Source organism: Diceros bicornis, chromosome 34, assembly GCF_020826845.1.
Source record: "Diceros bicornis minor isolate mBicDic1 chromosome 34, mDicBic1.mat.cur, whole genome shotgun sequence".
Classification (NCBI taxonomy): domain Eukaryota; kingdom Metazoa; phylum Chordata; class Mammalia; order Perissodactyla; family Rhinocerotidae; genus Diceros; species Diceros bicornis.
This window is the reverse complement of record NC_080773.1, coordinates 15,104,788-15,130,337: the sequence shown is the minus strand read 5'-3', so window position 1 is coordinate 15,130,337 and position 25,550 is coordinate 15,104,788. Positions and strand designations below refer to the sequence as shown.

The 25,550-nt window shown below is 44.2% G+C and overlaps 1 protein-coding gene across 1 annotated transcript; it reads right to left on the bottom strand.

Annotated features, from left to right (window-relative positions):
* Positions 1-11,638: 11,638 nt before the first annotated feature.
* Positions 11,639-24,447, bottom strand: LOC131397862 (cytochrome P450 2B11-like). The gene is made up of 9 exons (XM_058530971.1): positions 24,277-24,447; positions 20,911-21,073; positions 20,636-20,785; positions 18,917-19,077; positions 17,275-17,451; positions 16,612-16,753; positions 15,128-15,315; positions 14,816-14,957; positions 11,639-11,829 (listed from the first exon to the last, which is right to left on the bottom strand). The coding sequence occupies exons 1-9, from the start codon at positions 24,445-24,447 to the stop codon at positions 11,639-11,641; spliced, it is 1,485 nt and encodes a 494-aa protein (XP_058386954.1).
* Positions 24,448-25,550: the final 1,103 nt, after the last annotated feature.

The window sequence follows — 25,550 nt, the reverse complement described above, 5'->3', positions numbered from 1 at the left end:
TCTGAATCTCTTGGATCACAGCATCTGTATAAGGCATTTTTGCCTGATTTTAAGGGCTGGGAGACAGTGTGGGCCGATCACTCTGTCAATCTCATCCTGGGCGTTCTCTAAGAGTAGTGAGGGTGGGAGGGGGTCATCAATGGATGCCCATAACAGTGGGCTCAGCCAAGTCACCCAAAAGTTGACCTGCAGACTGGGGGGAGGGTCTTGTGAACTCTTTACTAAGATGTTGGGTTATTGTTCCTGCTCTATGAAAGTATCAAGAAAGTAAGTCAATGGCTTCTTTGTGGGGAAGTCTTCTCTGATGTTTCCACTGTAGTTATGAGAGGAATCATTTGGGTAATGATAGGTCAGTAGAAATTCATTCACCAGTTAAAACACCTTTTTTTTGTGTGTGTGTGTGTGTGTGTGTGGGGAAGATCAGCCCTGAGCTAATATCCATGCCAATCCTCCTCTTCTTTTTTTTTGCTGAGGAAGACTGGTCCTGAGCTGACATCCATACCGATCCTCCTACACTTTATGTGGGATGCCGCCACAGCATGGCCTGACAAGTGGTGCCTCGGTGCACACCCGGGATCCGAATCCGGGCCGCCAGCAGCGAAGCGTGCGCACTTAACTGCTATGCCATGGGGCCGGCCCCTAAAACACCTTTTTTTTAAAAAAAAATAAAAATGAGTTGTGGCTGAAACTGGGGTCATGTCCTTCTGTCCCACTGATTTACTATGTGATCTTGGATAAGTCACTTCCCCTCTCTGGGCCTAAATTCATTATCTGTAAAACAAAGGGGTTTGATTAGATGAAACTTTCTCAAAGTCTGATCTGCAGACCATCCACATGAGAACCAATTAAGGAGATTTTTAATTAGTTGTACATCAGCAATATACTCCAAATAGTCCAGTTCTTTGTCAGCCTTGAAGTGTCAACGACAAAATGTTCTGTCAAGACCCATGTGCTTTGGTAGACTGCAAAATGCCCACTGATTGCTAATGCTTTGTGCCTGGAGCATGCTTTGTAAACCATAAAGCACTTTACAATCTCCCAAGTGTTTTGCAAATTACAAAACACTTCAATATACCTTCTAAACCATAGGGTGCATCATTGAATGAAAAATATTTTGTAAATTCTAAGTACCTTGTCAACTTCAAAGAGTTTTGTTTGCAGCAAAGCTCATTATAAGTTACAAATCCGTACAAAGGTGGATTTTCTATTTTTCAGACTGATCAGGACAGATGTCTTCACCTATCACCCAATAACCTTCCAGTATGGTCTCAGAGACCCTTGATTATCCTCACCTTCACCCACTATAAGCCCAGCTCAGCTAAGACATCCGGGTTCTTAAGAAGGAATAGAAGCTTATAGCACAGAGTGGTGCTGGATGTCTCCATGCCAGAGAAGAACAGTGATAGCATCACATGGATGAGATTCTTATGGTGGAACTCACTCTCAGGATCGGAGCATTCCTGGGGGTGGCAATGGACAATCCTTGATGCCTCCCATTGCATCTGTTTTAATTTCTAGGTCTTCTTTTCTCCCCACCCACCCCCGTGTTACTCTGTGTTGCTTTTTCTTTTTCCCTATTTCCCTTTTTGTCTATTCAAAGCCAACAATAAAGCAAAATGGTGGGCTCTGGAGCCAAACTAACTGGTTTCAAGCTCAGGCCCTACCACTTACTAGCTGTGTGCCTTTGGGCAAGGAATTTAACCTCTCTGTGCCTTTGTTCATCACCTGGAGTTGTTTTGAAATTATGTATGTAAGTATTAAAGAAACATTATGGATTAACTTTCTGTTGTTGTTATTACCTTCTCTGTCCTTTGGTGTCTTTGCTTTCCTGATTGGCTCTTGCAGCTGTATATCCAGGGGTAATACTGAAGATATTTAACAACCTGTATGACTCTTACCACACCAATAAGAACAGACATCAGCCTCCAACCAATCAGAACAGACATGGGCTCTGACCAATGAGAACAGACATGGGTCTCTGAACAATCAGAATAGAAGGGCGATCCTCAGGCAACGGAAACAAAAGAAAAATAAAGAAATAGGACTATATCAGATTAAAAAGCATCTGCAAGGAGGAGGAAACCATCAACAAAACAAAAAGACAACTCACCAACTAGGAGAAAATATTTGCAAATCATATGTCCGACAAGGGGTTAATCTAAAAAATATATAAAGAACTCATACAACTCAACAACAACAAAAAAACAACTTCATCAAAAAATGAGTAAAGGATATGAACAGATATTTTTCCAAAGAAGATATACAGATGGCCAACAGGCACATGAAAAGATGTTTGACATCGCTAATTATTAGGGAAATGCAAATCAAAACTACAATGAGATATCACCTCACATCCATCAGAATGGCTATAATTAACAAGACAAGAAATAATAAGTGTTGGAGATAATGTAGAGAAAAGGGAACCCTCATACACTGCTGGTGGGAATGCAAATTGGTGCACCCATTATGGAAAACAGTATGGAGAGTTCTCAAAAAATTAAAAATAGAAATACCATATGATCCAGCTATTCCACTTCTGGATATTTATCCAAAGAACATGAAAACACTAATTCAAAAGCATGCTCATCGCAGCATTATTCACAATAGCCAAGAACTGCAATCAAACCAAGTGCCCATCAACAGATCAAAGGATAAAGACAATGTGGTATACGTATACAATGGAATACTACTAGCCATTAAAAAAGACAGAATCAGGGGAGAGAAGTCAAGATGGCAGCGTAGACGGACTCTGAACTCTCCTCCTCCCGTGAACACAGCCGATTTACAACTACTCTTGGAAAAATTACCCCTGAGAGAGAACTGAAAACTGGATAAGAGGAATCCCTGCAGCGAACAACAGTCATAATTGAGGTGGAAGAGGCAGAAATTCCCTTCTGGAGAGAAAAAAACGCCACCTTCACAAGCTGAAACACTTCACAGCTGCTCAGGAGCAATCCAGAGGTACTCAGCCTTCCCTGGAGGAGTGGGGGGACCTGAGCCAGGGAGTGTTCCCGCTATAGGCATTTTTTGGACCCAGCACAAGTGAGATGAGTGTCATAATATCTGACATTGCAGGCTACTAACAACAGCAGGGAAAACTCCCAGAAAAGCTGGGACATAAGGAAATTAAAGCTGGCTCTTAAAAGGCCCATGCACAAATTCACTCATTTTGGAAAGCAGCCTAAAATCACCAGAAAGAAAGATGCACAGTCTTTTGGTGAAAAGAGACTCACCTGATAGGCTCTGGGTGCATCTCAGTGAGAGTTGAGACCTCTCCAGGGACTGGGACATTGGTGGTGGCCATTGCTGTGACCTGGTGTGGGTGTGCTGACAGAGATACTGGCAGATGCCATTGGAGTTCTCCCTGTGGCCTGCTACTCCAGGGTCCACCCCACCCACTAGAGCACTGATTTAATCCAGCTCACCCAAGGAAAGCAGCCTGCCCCAGGGACTAGCCTCACCCAACAACAAGCCCTCAGGCAACCTGTGGGCCTGCTAAGCAAGCTGCCTGGATTCTCTGCAGCCCAATGAGTGGGTCCACCTCTGTGGAGCAGGGCATGAGCTAGGAGTAGGTGGATAGTGTGGGGCGTTAGTGGAGTGTGTGTGGCTCCTGCCTTGGAGAGACTGGGTCCACTTCAGGGGGTCAGGGTGTGTGCATGGGGCAGAACTGTGTTGACTGTGTATGTGGCCCTGTGGGTAGCAGGGCTTGTCAGCTGCAGAAGACTTGTGCTTTTCAAAGAGCCACATAGGGGATAAGCCCTACCTTCCAAAGCCTTAAACAATTGGATGCTCCCATGCCTGAGGCCAGCCCCACCCAGCTGCAATCCTCAGACAGCTAGCAAGAGCCTTATAGGCCAGAGGCTTATAGCAATTGTAAGCCCCTGAGCCTAACAACCAGCCACCCTGGGGGCCTACTCACTTAATAGAAAAACTGCAACAGGAATGTGCTATTAGACCTTGCAGCCAATGTACTGGGGCACCCCACACCCAACAAAGAGACTGAAGGGCCCACAACAACTACACGCAGCTGAGCATTACAACCAGCTAGCCAGGGGGACAGCTCAGCCTCCCTGGGGACCTATGGCAAGGCAACCCTGCCACAACAGAAGGACACATATATTCCACACAGGGGTCACTCCTGGAACATTTGGAACTGGTGATGAGAATGAAGCACACTGGTTGGTCTCATAACGCATCACTTATATAAGGTCACCTCTCCAAGAGCAGGAGACATAGCTGACCTACCTAATACATAGACACAAGCACAGGGAAAGAGGCAAAATGAGGAGGCAAAGGAATACATTCAAGTAAGGGAACAGGACAAAACCTCAGAAAGGGAACTAAATGAAACACAAATGTGCAACCTACCTGACAGAGAGTTCAAACAAAGAGTCATAAGGATGCTCACTGATCTTGGGAGAAGAATGGATGAACTCAGTGAGAACATCAACAAAGAAATGGAAGATATAAAAGAGAACCAATCAGAAATGAAGAATACAATACTGGAAATGAAAAATTCACTAGAGGGACTCAAAAGCAGAGTAGTGATACAGAAGAACAGATCAGTGAGCTGGATGAAAGACTAGAGGAAATCACCCAAGCTAAACAGATAAAAGAAAAAAGAGTTAAAAAGAATGAGGACAGTCTAAGGGACCTCTGGGACAACATCAAGCACACTAACATCCATGTTATAGGTGCCCCAGAAGGAGAAGAGAGAGACAAAGGGGCAGAGAACCTATTTGAAGAAATAATAGCTGAAAACTTCCCTAACCTAAGGAAGGAAACAGACTTCCAGGTACAGGAAGGACAGAGAGCACCAAACAACATAAATCCAAAGAGGCCCACATCAAGACACATCACAATTAAAATGTCCAAAATTAAAGATAAAGAGAAAATCCTAAAAGTTGCAAGAGAAAGACAACAAGTCACATACAAAGGAAACCCCATAAGGCAATCAGCTGACTTCTCAGTAATAACATTACCAGAGACAAGAGAGTGCCGTGATATATATAAGGTGCAAAGAGGAAGGGCAGGCCTGGTGGCATAGAGGTTAAGTGCGTGCGCTCTGCTTCAGTGGCCCGGGGTTCACAGATTCAGAACCCCGGGCGCGCAACAATGCATCACTTGTCAAGCGACGCTGTGGCGGCGTCCCTCATAAAGTAGAGGAAGATGGGCACTGGTGTTAGCCCAGGGCCAATCTTCCTCAGAAAAAAGAGGAGGATTGGTGACGCGTGTTAGCTCAGGGCTGATCTTCCTCACAAAAAAAATAAAAAATAAAGTGCAAAAAGGAAAAAACCTACAGCCAAGAATACTCTACCTGGCAAAGTTATCATTCAAAATGGAAGGAGAGATAAAAAGTTTCCCAGACAAGCAAAAATTAAAGGAGTTTATCACCATGAAACCAGTCCTACAAGAAATGCTAAAGGGACCTATTTAAGGGGGAAAGAGAAGACCACAAATAGGAAAAATTATCTATTCCCATGATGAGAGGGTAATGGATACAAACACACAAAAAAGAAGTTAGATATGGTATCAAAAACATAAGATGTGGGAGAAGGGGAGTAAAAGAGTAGAGCTTTCAGATAGAGGTCAAACTAAGGAGACCATCAACTTAATATACATTCCTATATACGTAGGTTACTATATATGAACCACATGGTAATCACAAACCAGAAACCTATCATAAATACACAAAAAACTAAGAGAAAGGAACCCAAACATAATACTAAAGAAAGCCATAAAGCCACAAGGGAAGAGAGCAAGAGAAGAAGAAAGGAACAGAGAAGGACTACTAAAACTCTGAGAAAAAAAGTTAAAAAATGGCAGTAAGTACATACTTATCAATAGCTACTTTAAACATCAATGGACTAAATGCTCAAATTAAAAGGCACAGGGTTGCTGACTGGATAAAAAGACAAGATCCATATATATACTGCACACAAGAGACACACTTCAGACCTAAAGACACTCACAAACTGAAAGTGAAGGGATGGAAAAAGATACTCCATGCAAATAGCAATGAAAAGAAAGCTGAGGTAGCAGTACTCATATCATACAAAATAGACTTTAAAAGAAAACTGTAGCAACAGAGAAGGGCACTACATAATGATCAAGGGAACAATCTAACAAGAGGATATAATACTTGTGAATACCTATGCACCCAACGTAGGAGCACCTAAATATATAAAGCAATTATTAACTGACATAAAAGGAGGAATAGACAGTAACACAATAATAGTAAGGGACTTTAACACTCCACTTACACCAATGGATAGATCATCCAAACAGAAGATCAATAAGGAAACAGTGGCCTTAATCGACACACTAGGACAGAGGGACTTAGCAGATATATACAGAACACTCTATCCAAAAACCAAAGAATACACATTCTTTTCAAATGCACATGGAACATTCTCCAGGATTGATCACACATTAGGCCAAAAAACAAGTCTACATAAATTTAAGAAGATTGAAATAATACAAAGCATCTTTTCTGATCACAATGGTATCAAACTAGAAGTCAACTATAGGAAGAAAATCAGAAAAGCCACAAATATGTGGAGATTAAACAAAATGCTACTGAACAACAATTGGGTCAATGAAGAAATCAACGAGAAATCAAAAAACACCTGGAGACAAATGAAAATGAAAATACGACATGCCAGAATTTATGGGATACAGCAAAAGTGGTTCTAAGCGGGAATTCTATAGCAATGCAGGCCTATCTCAACAAACAAGAAAAATCTTAAATAAACAGTCTAACAGTGCACCCAAAAGGAAGTGGAAAAAGAAGAACAAACAAAACCCAAAATCAGTAGAAGTAGGGAAATAATAAAAATCAGAGCTAAAATAAATGAAATAAAGACTAAAATAAGAATAGAAAAGGTTAATAAAACCAAGAGCTGGTTCTTTAAACAAATAAACAAAATTGACAAATCTTTAACTAAACTCACCAAGGAAAAAAGACAAAAGGCTCAAATAAGTAAAATCAGAAATGAAAGAGGAGAAATTACAAAGGACACCTCAGAAATACAAAAGATTATAAGAGAATACTATGAAAATCTATATGCCAACAAATTGGACAATCTAGAAGAAATGGATACATTTTTAGAATCATACAACCTTCCAAAACTGAATCAAGAATAAATAGAGAATTTGAATAGAGCAATCACCAGTAAGGAGATCGAAATAGTAATCAATAACATCCCCCAAAATAAAAGTGCAGGACCAGATGGCTAACCTGGTGAATTCTACCAAACATTCAAAGAAGACTAAATACCTACCCTTCTCAAATTCTTCCAAAATATTGAAGAGCAAGGGAAGCTTCCTAACTCATTGTATGAAGCCAACATTACCCTGATACCAAACCAGACAACGACAACACAAAAAAGAAAATTACAGGCCAATATCACTGATGAACATCAATGCAAAAATCTTCAACAAAATACCAGCAAATCGAATACAACAATACATTAAAAAGATTATACACCATGATCAGGTGGGATTTATTTCAGGGATGCAGGGATGGGTCAACATCCACAAACCAATCAACATGATACACCACATTAATAAAATGAAGAATAAAAATCACATGATCATCTCAATAGATGCAGAGAAAGCATTTGACAAGATACAGCATCCATTTATGATAAAAATTCTGAATAAAATGGGTATAGAAGGAAAGTATCTCAACATAATAAAGGCCGTATATGACAAACCCACAGCCAATATCATCCTCAATGGTGAAAAACTGAAAGCTATCCCTCTAAGAACAGGAACCAGACAAGGATGCCCACTCTCACCACTCCTATTTAACATAGTTCTGGAAGTCCTAGCCAGAGCAATCAGGCAAGAAAAAGAAATAAAAGGGATCCAAATTGGAAAAGAAGAAGTGAAACAGTCACTATTTTCAGATGACATGATTTTATATATAGAAAAGCCTAAAGAATCCACCAAAAAAATTTTAGAAATAATAAATGAACGCAGTAAAGTTGCAGGATAAAAAATCAACATACAAAAGTCGGTTGCGTTTCTCTACACTAACAATGAAGCAGCAGAAAGAGAAATTAAGACTACAATCTCATTTACAATTGCAACAAAAAGAATAAAATACCTAGGAATAAACTTAACCAAAGAGGTGAAAGAGCTGTACACCGAAAACTATAAAACATTGCTGAAAGAAATTGAAGAAGACACAAAGAAATGGAAAGATATTCCATGCACTTGGATTGGAAGAATTAACATAGTTAAGATGTTCACGCTTCTTAAAGCAATCTATAGATTCAATGCAATCCCTATCAAAGTTCCAAGAACATTTTTCACAGAAATAGAACAAAGAATCCTAAAATTTATATGGAACAACAAAAGACTCCGAATAGCTAAAGGAATCCTGAGAAAAAAGAACAAAGCTGGAGGTATCACACTCCCTGATTTCAAAATATACTACAGGGCTATAGTAACCAAAACAGCATGGTACTGGCACAAAAACAGACACACAGATCAATGGAACAGAATTGAGAGCCCAGAAATAAACCCACACATCTATGGACAGCTAATTTTCGACATATGAGCCAAGAACATAAAATGGAGAAAGGAAAGTCTCTTCAACAAATGGTGTTGGGAAAACTGGACAGCCACATGCAAAAAAAATGAAAGTAGACCATTATCTTACACCATACACAAAGTTAACTCAAAATGGGTTAAAGACTTGAATATAAGACTTGAAACCATGAAAATTCTAGAAGAAAACATAGGAAGTACGCTTTTCGACATCGGTTCTAGCAACATATTTTCAAGTACCATGTCAGACCGGGCAAGAGAAACAATAGAAAAAGTAAACAAATGGGACTACATGAAACTAAAAGTCTTCTGCACATCAAAGGAAACCATCAACAAAACAAAAAGACAACCTAACAATTGGGAGAGGATATTTGCAAACCATACATCTGATAAGGGGATAATCTCCAAAATATATAAAGAACTCATGCATCTCAACAAAAAAACTAATGACCCAATTAAAAAATGGGCAAAAGACCTGAACAGACATTTCTCCAAAGAAGATATAGAGATTACCAACAGGCACATGAAAAGATGTTCAACATCATTAACTATCAGGAAAACGCAAATCAAAACTACGAGATATCACCTCATGCCCGTCAAAATGGCTATAATTAACAAGACAGGAAACAACCAGTGTTGGAGAGGATGTGGAGAGAAGGGAACTCCCATACACTGCTGGTGGGAGGGCAAACTGGTGCAGCCACTATGGAAACAGTATGGAGATGCCTCAAAAAATTAGGGTTAGAACTACCATACGATCCAGCTATTCTGCTGCTGGGTGTTTATCCAAAGAACATGAAAACACCAATGTGTAAAGATACACGCACCCTTGTGTTCATTGCAGCGTTATTCACAATAGCCAAGACTTGGAAGCAACCTAAGTGCCCATAAAGGGATGAATGGATAAAGAAGATGTGGTATATATACACAATGGAATACTACTCAGCCATAAGAAACGATGAAATCCAGCCATTTGTGACAACATGGATCATTGCTGGAATTATGCTCATTGAAATAAGTCAGAGGGAGAACATCAAATACTGTATGATCTCATTCATAAGTAGAAGATAAAAACAACAACAAACACATGGAAACAGAGATTGGATTGGTGGTTACCAGAGGGGAAGGGGGAAGGGAGGAGGCTGAAAGGGATGATTAGGCACATGTTTGTGGTGATGGATTGTAATTAGTATTTGCGTGGTGAACATGCTGTAATCTATGCAGAACTAGAAGAATAATGATGTGCACCTGAAATTTATACAATGTTATAAACCAACATTACCACAATAAAAAAATAATAATAATAAAAAAAGAATGATATTATTTTGACGTGTCTCCAGGGATATCTATCCCATGTTTCGGGTACAGTTAGGTAAGTTTTGTTTCTCTGTTCCAGCATAAAGGTGCTCATGTACTTAAAGACCCAGAACTAGGAGTGAGAATAACAAATCCTTTCCAGATTTGTGTGAAATCTCCCATAGTTCTTGTGGTAGAATCCAATTTCTTTTGTTTAGTGGCAAAAACTTTTTCAGGTGGGAAAATGGAATAGTTTGAGCAACAGAAAAGGAATAACTGTGTCCTGTACCATTAATAGTATTGGCTATTGGCCAAGTTTCAGGATCATACTTAGTAACATCAGATGAAGTGTGAACATTGGAATTTTTTTTTTTTGAGGAAGATCGGCCCTGTGCTAACATCTGCCAATCCTCCTCTTTTTGCTGAGGAAGACTGGCCCTGGGCTAACATCCATGCCCATCTTCCTCCACTTTATATGGGACGCCGCCACAACATGGCTTGACAAACGGTGTGTCAGTGTGCGCCCGGGATCCGAACCAGCAAACCCCAGGCCACCTCAGCAGAGCGTGTGCACTTAACTGCTTGCACCACCGGGCTGGCCCCGAACGTTGGAATTTGACCTCTCCATCATAATAAATTGTTTTAGAGCTTTGCAATCTGTACCTTGAAAGGGAAAAACCCACCAAGGTAACCCAGATGTACTAGAAAGGGGAAGCTGGCTACGTATCCAACAATTGGACTGATTAATATGTGAAGCAAAGGCATGAGCCTATTGCTTGAAGACATGCCATCGGAGCCCCATTCAGATGTGGCTTGAATAAACAACCATAGTATCAGAAAACTTTAAATGACATTCTCCTAGTTAATTAAAAGATTTTGTGCTTAAGCTCTGCTGAGTGAAAGAGGCTAGACACAAAAGACTGTGTGATTCTGTCTGTATGAAATGTCCAGAACAGGCAAATCCACAGAGACAGAAAGTAGACTGGTATTTGCCAGGGGCTGAGGGGAAGGGGAAATGGGGAGTGACTGCTAATGGGTGTGGGGTTTTCTCCTGGGTGATGAAAATGTTTGGAACTAGATAGTGGTGGTGGATGCACAACATTGTGAATGAACAAAATGCTACTGAATTATACACGTTAAAATGGTTAAGTTTTGTGAATTTCATCTTAATTTTAAAATATAGATTGAGGGAGAAGGAGCTGTGGTGAAGAGTTTGAGTTCTAGATCCAGGCAGACAGTGTGAATCCTGCACCTCCACTCACTAGCCCTGTGACCTCAGACAACTGATGTCACTCTCCGCCCTCTGTTTACTCATCTGTAAAGTGGGCATGATCACTGCACCCACCACAGGGGCTAACTGGATAGGATTCTAGGGTAGTCATGTATGCACAGATCATGGAGCACAAGGAGTTGATAAATGGAGGCTGTGGTTGTTCTGGGGAAGGAAGTCACTCGGGGTGAGCTGTGGGGCCTGGGAGGCAGAACTGCAGAGATCGTGAGCCAGGTTTCCTCTTTTAGCTCCCGTTTCTATATATACACCACTTCTGGAAATCTTTTAATAGAGGAAAGGAAAACACCTCCTTGAGTCTTTAGAAGAGCTGCGGCATGATGGAAGGAGCTGAGACGGAAGAAAGGACTTTCCCATGGAGGCGGCAACTGAGGAGGGGAAGGATACAAGCTTGCAGTGTGTCTCTGGGAAGTGGGAAGACATGGAGAGAGTCAGGGGCCAGTCTCTGCAGAGGTGGGGATACTTCACGACCCTGGAATCCTTAGACCCCCCTCCTCAGCACCCTTGGCGGGGCAGAAAGCTGATCTGGTACACTGGGGGCAGTTTGCCCACACCACTCTCCCGGGGTGTGAGGTCGATGTCCTCAGGGGCCACGGGGCTGGCCACGGAGAAGTTCTGGAGGATGGTGGTGAAGAAGAGGAATAATTCCACACGAGCGATGCCTTCGCCAAGACAAATGCGCTTCCCTGTGGGCACAGATGATGATCAATGCGGGCATGAGGCGGGTGCATGTTCTTTGCCCCGTCACATGCCCAAGCCCCAACAACGGTGTCCATTGCAACAGATTGGCATGAGTTTGGCCTTTAACCTGCAATCCAGGGTGGATTTTTAGGGGGTTCCAAACCCTGTGAATCCAGGTGCGAATATTTGGTGGATGTGCCTTGCACATTTTTCCAGGAGAGAGTTTGTAGCTTCTGTTAGATTTCCAAAGGGTTCAGTGGCCCCGCAGAATCTAAGGACCCAATTCTGGTTGGGGGTGTGTGTGTGTGTTTGTGTGTGTGTGTGTGCATCACGTCAGCATCCACATGTAGGTGTGTGCCTATTTCTGGCATAACATTTTTAATGTCCTTCATTTCTAAGATGGGTAGAATGGTAGCTATCTCATAGGGCTATTGTGAGGGTAAATAAATAATATTTGTAAAAATTCTTAGAATTCTCTTCTGGCTCCTATTTAGGATCCCATAAATGTAGTTAGTGCTTTGTGTTTGTTTCTGGGTGTGTGTGGTGGGGAGTGTGTGTGCGGTGTGTCCCTGGCACCTCTGGGATGTCTTGTTTTTGTTTTTAAGTTATTTATTTATTTATTTTTTGTGAGGAAGAATGGCCCTGAGCTAACATCCGTGTTGCTCTTCCTCTAATTTATGTGGGATGCCGCAACAGCATGGCCTGACAAGTGGTGCGTCGCTGCACGCCCAGGATCCGAACCCGGGCCGCCAGCAGCAGAGCGCATGCACTTAACCATTACACCACGGGGCCGGCCCCTCAGGGATATCTTCTTATCTTAACCACAGAGCCACGCGCTTCAAGAGTTCTGAAAAATTCGCAGAGTGTACGTAAAATTGTGAATGAGAGTGATGCACTTGCTATGGGAGTGTATGGCTTCCATCAGATTCTCAAATGTGTGAAGACCCACTCCCCTCAGTAGGTTATAAACCATGGGCTTGGAGAGAATTGAGGAAAAAGGGAGCTGAAAACTCAGGCAGAGACACTGAGATCCTCCTCCTTAACGTCCGTGGATCATCACCTGCATGCTGACAACCATGGAAGGTCACATCAAGGACGGGTTTCCAGGCATTTGCTAGACCTTTCAAGTTGACAGACATTGTGCCCATGTGGAGCTATCTGGGGAAGTGTCCACATCTTTCTGGCACATCCAGAAGTTAGGAAACATGAGCTTAGAAATAGTTGGGGAGGGTCTCCAGGCTCCTTCTCCTCCTGTAACTGGTTCTGGGACCCAGCTCTTTCCAGAACAGCCTGACGCCTGTTATCTGCTTCCCACCCATCCTCCCCATCCCTGGGACTCTCCATTGGACAAGCTTTGGTATTCCTGTGACTCTAACACCTTTTTGGCTTGGCTTGTCTTTCCTTCTGCCCATGGCAGTCTGGGCTGGTCTTTTTCTCTGTCTATGTCTCCTGTCAGGCACTGTTTCTCTGTGTCTCTTCTTTTTCTGCTTTCTTCCATGTTGTTTACCTCCCTGTCTCTGTCTATTTGGATCTGATTCTGTCTGCAACTCTCTCTCTCTCATTTCTCATCTCCCTCTACAGATCCCTTTTCTCTCCTTTACTATTTCTTCTTCTCTGCTTATGTCACTCTCTTTTTTCTCTCTCTTCTGTTTTACTCCCTCTTCTTCCCCATTACCCTCCTTCTCTCTCCTCCTCCTCCCTCCTTCTTCTCTTTCTCTCTCTCCCCTCCTCCCTCTATTGTCTCGCGTTCATTCTGAGTTTCTTTCCACCACTGTCTCCCCTGTCTCTATCTCCCTCTGTGTCTCTCTCTGTCCCTCTCTCTGTTTCTCACTCACTCTATCCTTATCTGTCTGTCTCTGTCCATACTTCCTCACCTCTCTGTCTCTTTCTAAACATAGCACAGGACTATTGAATGGATAATTGTCTCTCACCCCACCACATGGCCCTCAACTCTCACTGAAGATGAAGTGAGGGAGGAGGCCATTGCACAGGGCAGAGCCCAGGCCCTGGGTCACTGAAGTCACTGATGGGTCTCAAGACTAAGGATTAGTTTCTCTGGGTCTTCCTTTCTACTAAATGAAGAGGAGTCTGGGACTAGAGGTTTTCTCTGGATGGGGCCAAAAAGTGGAGAACTGGGATAGAGACACATCAAAGCATGTCAAGACCCTCCCTGTCATCCCCGTGCCAGCAGGACAAATCTAAATTCCCCCCAACATTCCAGTCCTTCTAGTTGAGCTCCTCACCCTTCTCCCCTTCTGTAATCCACACCCCAGGTTGCCTGTGTTCTTCTAGTTTTCCAGTGCTCCACGCTGTCTCCTCCTTCAGGTTTTTCCTTTGAGGTTCCCTCTGCCTGAAACACTCTCCAGTGGCTGGTTGATTCTCAACCATGAGGTCTTTGCTTAGAAGTCAGTTCTTTAGGTAAGCTTTTCCTCACCAACTACCAAGAGTTGTCAGTACATCCTATTTTGTACTCCCAGAGCCCCCTTCAGAGCACTTATCACAATTATGACTAATTTTAATTGCCCCTGTGAGCACTTACTTTTTGTCAAGCCACTATAAGCACATTTCAAATGTTAATTCATTATGTTAGTTATTATGTTGTGACCATATGATGAATGACCATCTCCCTTGCTGGACAGTAAATTTCTTGGGGCAGGGACTGTGTCTCTATGTGACTTGTCAAATGTATTATCTTCAGCCACCAACAGAGCATTGAGCTCAGAACAATGCTCAACAGAAATTTTACACATGAAGATGTGGAAGGGTTAAAATACTTTCCCAGGGTCAAGCTTACCAAGATGTGCCTTTGGGGCATGATCTCACTTCTCCAGCCCCCTGTAGGGTTGTAGTCAAGATGGAGTGGGTTAATACACGTAAAGCAACTGGTATATATTCACTACTCAATAAACAAAGACCTCTCCCTGATTGCCTCAAGGATGCGATGGCACCTGCACTCTGATGTCTGGGAAAGGGAATATATGTCCAGCTTACCTGTGGAGAAGGGGATAAAAGCTTCATTCTTCCTCACTGCCCCACTGGCATCCAGAAAGTGGTCAGGGTTGAAGGCATCTGGTTTTTCAAAGTAATGTGGGTCATGGAGAGCAGAGCTCAGGATGGGAAATACTTCAGTGCCCTGAGGGAGGGTCAAAAGATCAAAGATAATGCCATCACCTTCCCCACTCCACCCCTAAAAACAAAACAACAGGGTCCCAGTAATAAAACCAACAGGAAGTCAAGTTTGGAGATGAGGAGAACCCAAGATGCCCACTCTTTGGAGATGTGCTGGAACCCAGGTGGTCTCACCTTGGGGATGATGTACCCTCGGAAGTAAGTGTCTTTGGTGACCACGTGGGGCGCGCCAAGGGGGGAGAGGTCTGAGAATCTCTGAATCTCGTGAATGACTGCATCAGTGTATGGCATTTTGGCTCGGTCATCGAGGGCTGGAGGGCGCTGTGAGCCAACCACCTGATTAATCTCCTTGTGGACTCTCTCTGCACAGAAGAGTGGGACCAGTGAACCTCATTTCAAAGAGGTATTTCAGCAGGCACTCTGCTCTATGGGCCAGTGAGCCAGGAAATACCTCTGGTAAAGGGTTAGGTTATTAGGTTACTGACACCCCAGAGAGCAACCAGCTTAGAGTGGGCGAGGAGGGTAGAAGCAACAAGAATTCTCACCTGTTGAAATCTAATGAATGTTATGGATCTCTGCTCACATGCACAGGTAAACACAGACACACATTTACTCACAGGTGCTACCTTTTGCATTGAATTTCAGATTAACAACTCTAGGCTATGAACCTGTCAAAATTCCCGGAGTAGAAAAATGAACTAATATTTCTCGTATATGTAGGATAGATGAGGCACTGTGCTAGGTGCTCAGGAAGGTAACAGTGAAATAGACAAATAGATTAACCCATGGACAAGTGGATAAATAAATGAATACAGCAATCAGCCAACCTATGGATCAATTCATGAATGGAAAGATTGATGAATAGAATAAAATTAATGAATCTATGGATGTATTTACTTATCAATCAATAGATAAATTAATGAATCCTTAGTTAATAAATGTTTCATAGACAAATAAATCACATGAGTGGATGAATGGCCATATTTATGGAGGAATAAGTGAAGGAATAAATTAGTGAGGGAATGAATAAATAAAGGAATAAATAGATGGATGCATTGAATGATAGGTTAATAAATCAAGGATGAATAAATGAGTGAATTATTCAATGGACAAATGAAGGAATAGATGGATGAAGGATGAATTGAAAGAATGACTGATGGAAGGATTAAGGAATGAGACCTAGCTCACAGAAGGACAGATGGATGCATGAATGAATGATCAGGCCAATGAATCAATGACAAATGGTTCATTGAATTAATCACCATTTCAAAGGATCAATAGATGAATCAATTGATCCAAAGAGAGAATGGAAGTGTATGTTTTTGGATAAATCATAGATAAAAGAATCTGAAAATACACGTTAATTAATGAATAAAAGGACAGACTGATGAATGGACGGACGGATGGACGAACGGACGGATGGATGGATGAGTTGACCTTTAAGTGATCAGAAAAAACAGTAGAAGAACAGATAGACATATTTGTTCATCCATCCACCAACAGGACAGGCCTAGTTGTGGGCTCCTTCAAAACCTGCAGGGCTCCATGTATAAGAGGGGAAAGTGCCCTCTCTCATTGATGAAGGAACACTAGCTTCACTTCTGTAGTTCCAAAAGGGGTCAAAGATCCTGTTGATTGGCTGTCCTTAGCCCACCCACCTGTGATGTGGGGGTATTTGAGCATGAGCAGAAATCCGTAGCGGAGAGTGGTGCTCGTGGTCTCGGTGCCAGCAAAGAAGAGCGCAAGCACAGTGTTGATGAGGTTCTGCTGGTGGAACTCACTGTTGGGGTCAGACTTCTCCTGGGTCCAAGGGATAGGGCTCATATTACAGGAGGCTGAAGCCTCACCCCACTCACCTCTCTTGGGGTGCCCTCCACCTGTTTCTGGGTCTCTCATACCGTCTGACTCATTTTACTTTCCTCTATCCTCTGTGGGTCCAACCATATATCTCTGTCTCTCTCAGTCTCTCTTCACTCTGTCTGGCTCTGCTTCAATCTCTCACTCCATCTCTTTGGTATGTTTGCCTCTTTTCTTCTCTCAGCCTTTTTCTGCCTCTGTGGGTCTTTTCACCTGCTGCTGTGTTTTTGTCCCTTGTCCTGTATTTCCAGTATCTGTCTCTCTTTCTTCTCCCTACTTTCTCCTTCCTTTCATGTTGCATTCTGTTCCCTCCCGCATCTCCCCTCCCTTTTCCTAATCTCCCCTCCTCATCCTCTGGTCTTCGCTCCCCCTCTTTCCCACTCTCTAAAACTTTCCCTATGTTGTTCTCACCCTTCACTTTTCCTCCCTCCACTTCCCTCCAACTCCCCTCTCCCAAATCCCACTTTGTCCATGCGGAGCAGGTAGGTATCGATGAAGTCCCGGGGGTTGCTGGGGTCCAGGGTTTTACGGTGCTCCTCCACACTGCGGGCAATGAAGGCATTGATTTCCTGCAGGTTTTTGTAGACTTGCCTGTGTGCGCCAGGAAAGTGCTTCAGGAAGTCGGGGAAGAGCTCAAACACCTGAGGCAGGAGGTAGAGAAGGGACTGTGAGGTCCTCCTGGGACTGAGAGAGCCAGTCACAGGGAGGGGCAGCCCTGCTGGGCCCTAAAACCTCCAAGCGGGAATCTCTGTCTCCCTTTATCTCTGTCTCTCTGTGGTTCTGTCTCTGTCTCACTCTTTCTCTCTCTGTCTATATCTGAGTCCCTCGCTCCCTGACTCTATGTCTCCTTGGAACTTTTATTCTCATATTTTTCTCTTTATTCATCTTCCTCTCTCATCCTCTTGTGTTTTCGTTGGTCTCTGCCCCACCTCTCTGTCTCTCCTTTCCACCTCTCCTTATCTCTGTGTGTCTCCCCTTCTCATCATCTCTCTGGGCTTCTCTTACCCACCTCAGCCAGTTTACCTGTTCTGCTCAAACCTCTCTCTGACTCTTTCTATCTCTTGCATCTCCTTTGCTGTGTCAGGCATTGATAACAGGATGTTTACACAAGATGAGCTTACTGGTGACTTAAGACTATTTATTTATGTTGGAACATATTTGTATTGTTTTGTGTCATTATAAACATACTATCTAACTTGTTGCAAATAATTTCAAAAAATGCAGAAACGTATCAATGTAAAATTCCTTCTTATCCCTTGCTCAGTAGATAACCACTGTTAACTTTCTGGTAGATCTCCCTCCAGACTTTTCTCTCTCCATGGTTCTCTAAGGGAAGAGATAATTGAAACCACTTGCTGGGCTTGTCTCAGCTCCTTGCCCTGGGACTCATTCCAGTTGTGTAGTAGTCCTACCTGTGAACGTGACATACACCTGGTGAAGAACAATCGCCAGGCACATGTTGTGCCATTTAATTTTTTTACGTCAATATACAATAGGTGTATTTCCAGATTAGTTGAGAAAGAGAAACATTGTTATTTTTTTGTCAAAAAGTGGAGCATATTCCTTTATAGTCTCAGAGGAATTTTTGAAATATTGAAAGGAGGAGGAGAAATGGGGAAAACGAAGAAATGCAATTTTGTATTTTCATGTATCTTTGAATTCTTTCAAGTGAGGGATTTTGCAGAAGACAGAGGCAAAGATTCAGAGGAAGCAGGGGCAGAAGGGTACAGAGCCTCAAAGTCTGATTCATTCTCTGTCTCACTCCCCCCCCATACTCTTTTCAACTTTCTCTCTTAGGATCTCTTTGTCTCTGCCCTTCTTTGTCTTGTTTTCTCTCTTTTCCTCTCCTCTTCTCTCCTCTCTCTTCCAAGGCTTCACTCCTTAGTCTCTATTTCCGCCTCCCCTTCACTCCTCTTTCTTTCTCTCAGTCTCTCAGTCCCTGTTCTCACCCACTGTCCCTCCCTCCAGTTCTCAGTCCCTGTCTCTTCCTGCTGTCTCTGCCCTTCTTCCAGCCCTAAGCTGCATTTCTGGCCCCCAAAGCAGATCACTCCTTTCCCCTTCCCTGTATGCCCCCTTGTCCCCACTGTCGCTCAGCCTCTCCCTGACCTGGCTAGAGAACGAGCTGATGAGCGCAAAGGACTGGTATATCAATTCCAGGAGACACATGAACTCAGGATCTCTGTAGGAGAAGCGTTTTCCAAAGACAATGGAGCAGATGATGTTGGCGGTGATGGCGTGGAAGAAGAAGGTAGGATCCCGGAGGGCTCCTAGGGGGAGGAGACACAAGTCACTGGACACAGACTCAAAGGCCTGAGCATTTGGCTGCTGCCCCAGTTCTGTGTGACTGTCCTCCATCGCTCAGTCATGATGAAGAAAACAGGACCAGGAACTGCTAACACTCACTAGCCTGTATTATGCAAGTCCTTATTGTAAGTACTTCACATAGTGTTTTATTTAATTCTCACCGCAGCCCTGTGAGGAATGCACACTTCTGTTATTACCCCTACTTCACAGACGAGTAGACAGAGAAGTTATATCATTTGACCAGGGTTACCCAGCTACTCATCAATGGGACTAGGACTCAGACCCAGGCCACCCAGCTACAGGGCTCTGTGGTTGGACCCCACTCAGGCCCCAGCTCTGACTCTGGGAGCAGAGAGAGTTCAGTCCCACAGGGCAGGGGTGGCGAAGAGCAGGTTTTCAGTCAATTGCATGTGCAAATTAAAGAACTCTGCTCCCCCTGTCCCTTATCTGTCACTCCCCCTTCATCTCTTCTCCCCACCTGTCAGGCTCTGGTCTTTGGGAATCATTCTGCACTTGTTAGTTGATGTCTGTGTAGCCATGCTTGGCCCGGTTGGAGGGAGGGTGGGCTGTCAGCCCAGGAATGCCAGGTGGGTGCAGCCTCTTTCTCTGAGTCTCACTTGTCCATCTTCTCTTGTTCCCCAGCAGACCCTTTCCTGAGCCTGTCTGTCTGTCTCTCTAATTTTCTATGCCTTTCCTTCTCTTTGCCTTTTTTCTTTCTGTCTCTCCAAGCCTCTTCTACTCTCTCTCTTCTCTCTGCATGTCTCCCGTGGTCTTGGTCCCTCCATCTCTGTCTTTGTCTCTTTCTCTTTCTCTCTGTGTCACTCTGTTTCTTCCTGTCTTTCTTCTCAACGCTCTGTCTCTATTCTTCTGTTGCTCCCTGTGTCTCTGCCTCTGCCTCTCCCTCCCAGTCTCCAGATTTATGTCTTGCAAATTGTTAAGAAAGGACCCTGTCACCTTTCTGTCTCATAAACACTCGTTCATGGAGAATCCACAAACAACCAGAAGTGCTTCTTTGATGGCCCATCCAGTTGCCTGAGAGCAGAATACCCGTCTGCCCTTTTTGCTCACTGCCAGCTCACCAGCAGTTCACCCACAGAAAGGAAAACTCAGTTCTTCATTTTCAAAATGTGTATACTTTTCACTTTTCTCTCTCTGCTTTCTTTTATTTAAGTCTTGTTTTTTCTTTGATAGATACAATTAATCCAATGCATTGTTTTCCCTGAATGTAAGTAAATAGCGTGCTAATTTCTTAGTCTATGTCTTTGGGTTGTTGTCGACACTACACACCCCACATCTCTTCTGGCTCCCCATGTCCGTCTACTGCTCATCTCTGTCCGTCTCCATGCTCCTCTCTCTGTCCCTGTCCCCCAGTCTGATGGTCTCTCAGGCTCTGCCTTTCTCTATCTCTATCTCTACCTCTATTTCTCTGCCCACATTTACCCCTCTGTCTTTCTGTTGCTGTGCACTACACTTCTCTCCTGATTCACTGTCCTTCTTTCCTACCCGTCCCCCGGGGCTCACCCTTGGTATTCCGCAGCTCCTCCAACAGACACTGAGCCTCCTCCTGAATCCGCTCCTCCACACTCCGCTTTCCCATCCCGAAGTCCCTCATGGTGGCCAGAGAGAATCGGCGAAGGGTCCTCCAACGGTCCCCGTTGGCAAAGACCACACCTGGGGGTGTAGAATTTGGAAGAAGACTCTGGGTCCCTCTTGACCCCTTATCCTCCCTTCCCAGAGTCACCTCCCCAAACCCCATCCTCCATCCTGCCCCTCCTCAGTGTTTCTGAGGTCCTTACCATATCCCTGGACGACTGGGTCAATGACAGCGATTTTCCCCCGGCCAGAGAAGGCCTCAGCTTGGTCCACGAGGGCCTCCCGGATGGCCTCTGTCCCACACAGCATGACCACAGGCCTTGGCCCCAGGTACAGGGTGAAGACGTCCCCATATTTCTCTTGGAGCTGCCAAGCATACCCGCCCACAGGGTTCTGTTAGTCACTGTGGACATCTATGACCACCCCAGTTGTTAAACCATTGAAAGACTTACATTAGATTGATGATTAGCTGCTGCCCCCAAGACCCTCCAACTACTGGATTAATCTCACACCCAGCCAGGGTCCGAGCGCTTGGGGCCTTACACAGTACAGATGGTTAAATACTTCTAATATCAACCTCGCTCATACCCTTGAGTCTAGCCAGATCTCTCCAACATCACAACTAAAGAATCATCCTTCTTGTGACCCAACTTCAACCTGCTCTCTGTCTCCTGACAATTTCCCCAGAGAACTACTCTGAATCTCCTGCCTGGTACACATTAAGAGAAAGTGATGGCCGTCTGTGGGGTGATTATGAAATTTGAAAACTTATCCACCAGTACTGCCACTCGGGAAACACCTCAGCTGTACTTACTGAGGCTGAATGCATGTTTACTCAGTGACTCAGCAACTTCACTCTCAGCAAAATGCCCAACCACAAATTGTATGTGGATTCACCCAAAATATGAAGAAGGAGACACATAGAAGCCTTATTAGTGAAATGTTCAGCACCATCGATACAGAATAAAATGTAATGGTGTATTCATACCATGGAATACTACGCAGCAATGAAGAAGACCAAACCACTGCTACACATAACAACGTGAAGGAAATTCACAGACACAATACTGAGTGAAAGCAACTAGACGCAAAAGAGTCCATATGTCATAATTCTATTTATAATATGTTTGATAATAAATAACACCAACTTATGGTGTCGGGATAGTGCGAGGGTAGTGACTAGAAGGAGGACATGAAGGGGATTTCTTGGGACAGGCCGTGTTGTTACTTATCTGTATATCATTTACATGAGTATGTTCATTTGAGAAAATTCACTGAGCTGCACACTTATGATTTGTGCACTTTGTAGGGTGATGTTAAACTTCAATAAAAAGTTGACTTGAAATCATAAAAAGGCTAAGTTTACTTAAAACTTATATTGATCTCTGCAAAGACTCCTCACTGATCTCCCTACTTTCATTCCTGTCCCCCCTACAGTCATTTCACCTGCACCCAACCCACCCTACCCCACTCCAAAGCCAGAGTAATCCCATTAAAATGTAAATTAATTAATATCCCTAACTTGCTCCAAAAGCTCCAGTGCTCCCACTGACCTGAAAATAAGACCTGAAGTCTCCACTGTGGACCACACGGCCCTATATAATGCCGCCCCATCACCCCTCTGACTTCTCCTCCCACTCGCCTCTTCACTCACTCAGATCCAGCCTCTGTGTTGTCCCCCAAACATGCTGAGCTTGCCTCCTGTTTTAGGGTTCTTGCACTGACACCTGCTTCTGTCTGGTGCCTTGCACCTGCATCTTTCAGGGTCTCTGTTCAGAAACTAAGCAAGACCGAGCCTTTCCCTCCCCGCTCAATCTAACGAAGCTCCCACCACTTTCTAAAATATCACTCTGCTTTATTTTTATGATAGCTCTTGTCTACCTAATATTTCCTTATTTGTTTATTTTGTATCGCTGTCCAATGCCACATCATCAATGCCTAGAATATTCCCCAGCACACAGAAGGTGCTCAGTAAATTATTATTGTGTGAGTGAATAAATAAATGAGTGGATTGAAGTAGCTGCCATTTAACTTACTATCCACCAGGCTCTATGCAATATCCCATTTAATTCTCATAATAGTCTTAGGAGGAATACATTCTTGTGGTCACCATCTCATTTTACGGAAGAGGAAGCCAAGAGTAAGAGTAGAGTAATGAGTAAGAGTTAAATCTGGAACACGAACCCCAAGTCTGTCTGACTCCAGAAGGATTTGGGAGCATACGTGGGAATGGAGGAGGAGCAGAGCCACCCTCCCAACCCTTCCCATCATGACACCCACTAGCCCATGCCCTCTCCCTCTATCCCTCTCTCAATCTCTCTCACTCTCATCCTCTCTCTCTCCACAAAGATGGAATGATAATGGAGGATCATGGACAACTTGAGGATCCTTGGAGGGTCTATGGAAGAGCTTTAGGGACTCTGGAACCCTCAACATTTTATGCTAAATGTGCGTGGATATTTGTAGGAGAGGGAGCCCACAGCTTTAATCAAATTTCCAAAGTATACAGTGATCCTCAAATTGTTAGGCAGCTTCAGTCTACAAGGGCATTGGAGATGAAGAGACCTCTGTGCTGAACCTAGCTTCCCCTCTGTGAAGTCCCAGCTGTGCGTGACTGTGGACGAGTGCCCTCCCCAGGCTGAGATTCACTGTCTGTACCTCTACGATGGGGATATTACCTCTCCAGCCGTCTTGTTGCAAAGAAGACCTGCCGAATTTCCACTATAATGTAGATAAATCCTAGCCACATATTTCTGAGTGAAGAAACTAAGTTTACACAAGGAGTTTACACAAAAGCATGGCACCTTTGTGATACATTAAAGACAATGAAAACTAAGCAATATGCACTGGATACCTCGATATCTGCGATAAAACACTCTCTATTAAGCAAAGGGTTGACAAGCACAAGATTCAGGAGCGTGGTCGCCATGGTGGGGGAAAGTGGACGGAGGAGCACGGGACAGTTGGAAGTTACTGTCAGTGTTCCAATTCTTCTGTTGGGTAGTGGGTTTATGGATGTGGATTATTATTAATAACTAAATAGATCATCAACATGAAAACATGCCTGGAAAGCAGTGATACAGAGCCTAGTAAATACTCAGCAATTACTGGTAAGTACTCTGTATCTGGCCCCCCGTCCTGTTCTCCCTCCCTTCTCCGCGTTGTGCTGGCACTGCCATGAGCCAGTCTTTGCTGTCTTTCATTGACGGAGGAGAAACCTACTTGACTGGTGCCACTGCCCTTTTTTTTGTCTCTTCCAGTGGTGAGCAGGCACCCAGGAACACGACAGAGGGTGGCAGAGGAAGGAGAAATTCTAAACCTACTGCTCACACCCAGGGCCTCTTCATGCCCACTTGCCTGCTCCGGGAACAGTGCCCACGCACTTCCAACTGAGCAAGGACACCTCTGAGAGTCTGACCAGCATCCACCATGCTTCCGCTCCATGACCTTAATCACCAACCTTCACACATCTCGCCCCTGAGCCTGGGAGGCTGCCTCACTCCTTCTGGGGAGTGATCCCCATATGGAGGCAGGGAGCCATCCTCAGACACTGTTCACCTGTGTCTCACCCTCAGGATGGATTTGAGTAGGCCTCTTCTGTCCATCTGCAGAAGGTTCCCCAAGAAGGGGAGAGGACGGGGTCCTGGCGGGAGGTGGCCTTGGGCCTTTGTGCAGCCCCTGGCTAGGAGAAGCAAGATTCCTGTAAGGAGAGCAAGGAGGAGGAGCACGCTCAACTCCATGGTCTCAGTCTGACTGCCTTCCACCCCACTGCAGCCTGGAGCTGGGCTTTTATCCTGAGCCTGCCTCCCCACTCAGTTATGTAACTTCCTCCCTTCATCACCAAATCCCTCATCGTAGTCCAGGAGTGTGAACTTTCACAGGAGGAGCTAAGGGAACCATGATTCCTGCTCTGGCAGCCCAGTGACCTGCTCACTGCCTACCTCTGCACTCCCTCCCTAGATGCTGGCAGAGATACTGTGGTAGAGATACCAAGGTCCACATGAGTGTGTGTGTGTTTATTTTTCTGGGTATGGGTGAGCATACACTGTCTACATGTTTTCACCACATTTCTGTGTTTATGCTTGCATGTGTTTGTCCGTGCCTGTTTCCATCTTTGTGTGTGCTTGCATAATTTTCATACGTCAAAGTGTATTTGTATTTATGTGAACATGCTGATGTGTGTTTCTGTGTATGAGTCTGCATTTGCTTATGTGTATATTTTTGCCTGTGTGTGGACTTATGAGTATTTATATGGATTCATACCTGCAGATGTGTTTGCATTTGCATGGTGGTCATGGTATATGTCCCTGTGTGTGAATCTGTTTGTGTTTTTGTGACAACCATAGATGGGATTGATGGGAGAAACAGAAGGAGGGGGAGAGACACAGAACTGGTGAGACTCAGAGGAGGAGAGGGTCAGGTGGAGAGAGACAGAGAGACTGAGACCTGGCAGGTTGAGCGTTGGGGTCCTCTGGATGTCTGATTGCTCTGACCAGCACCAGGTGGTTCTCTCCCTGCCTCTGGCTCTGTCTTCACAGTGCAGGACTTTTCTTTGACCCTCGCTCACAATCTGTATGTGTATTTCTCTCTCCTGCTTTCTCTCTCGGTCTCAGTGTCTCTTTTTTCCCCTTAGGACTCTGAGCTCCTGGAGTCCAGTTGATTGACGTCCTCTGGGCTTGCGTCTCTCTCCTCCAGCAGGCTCATTCCGTGTTTGATGAACATGTGAATGAATGTGTCCATGTCCACCTGGCACGTCCTGGGCCTTGCTTTCCACCTCTCTCTGTCTGTCTCCGTGAAAAGGGAGTGGGGGAGATGAGGCACCATATTTCTTGCAATGTTAGAC

Excerpts from the sequence above, each read along its gene's own strand:
- LOC131397862 (XM_058530971.1), bottom strand. The coding sequence starts at position 24,447 with ATGGAGTTGAGCGTGCTCCTCCTCCTTGCTCTCCTTACAGGAATCTTG. Across the intron at positions 20,786-20,910 it reads CCCAGTCGTCCAGGGATATG|GTGTGGTCTTTGCCAACGGG; the intron begins GTAAGGACCTCA and ends CTACACCCCCAG. Across the intron at positions 15,316-16,611 it reads CAAATACCCCCACATCACAG|AGAGAGTCCACAAGGAGATT; the intron begins GTGGGTGGGCTA and ends TCTTCTGTGCAG.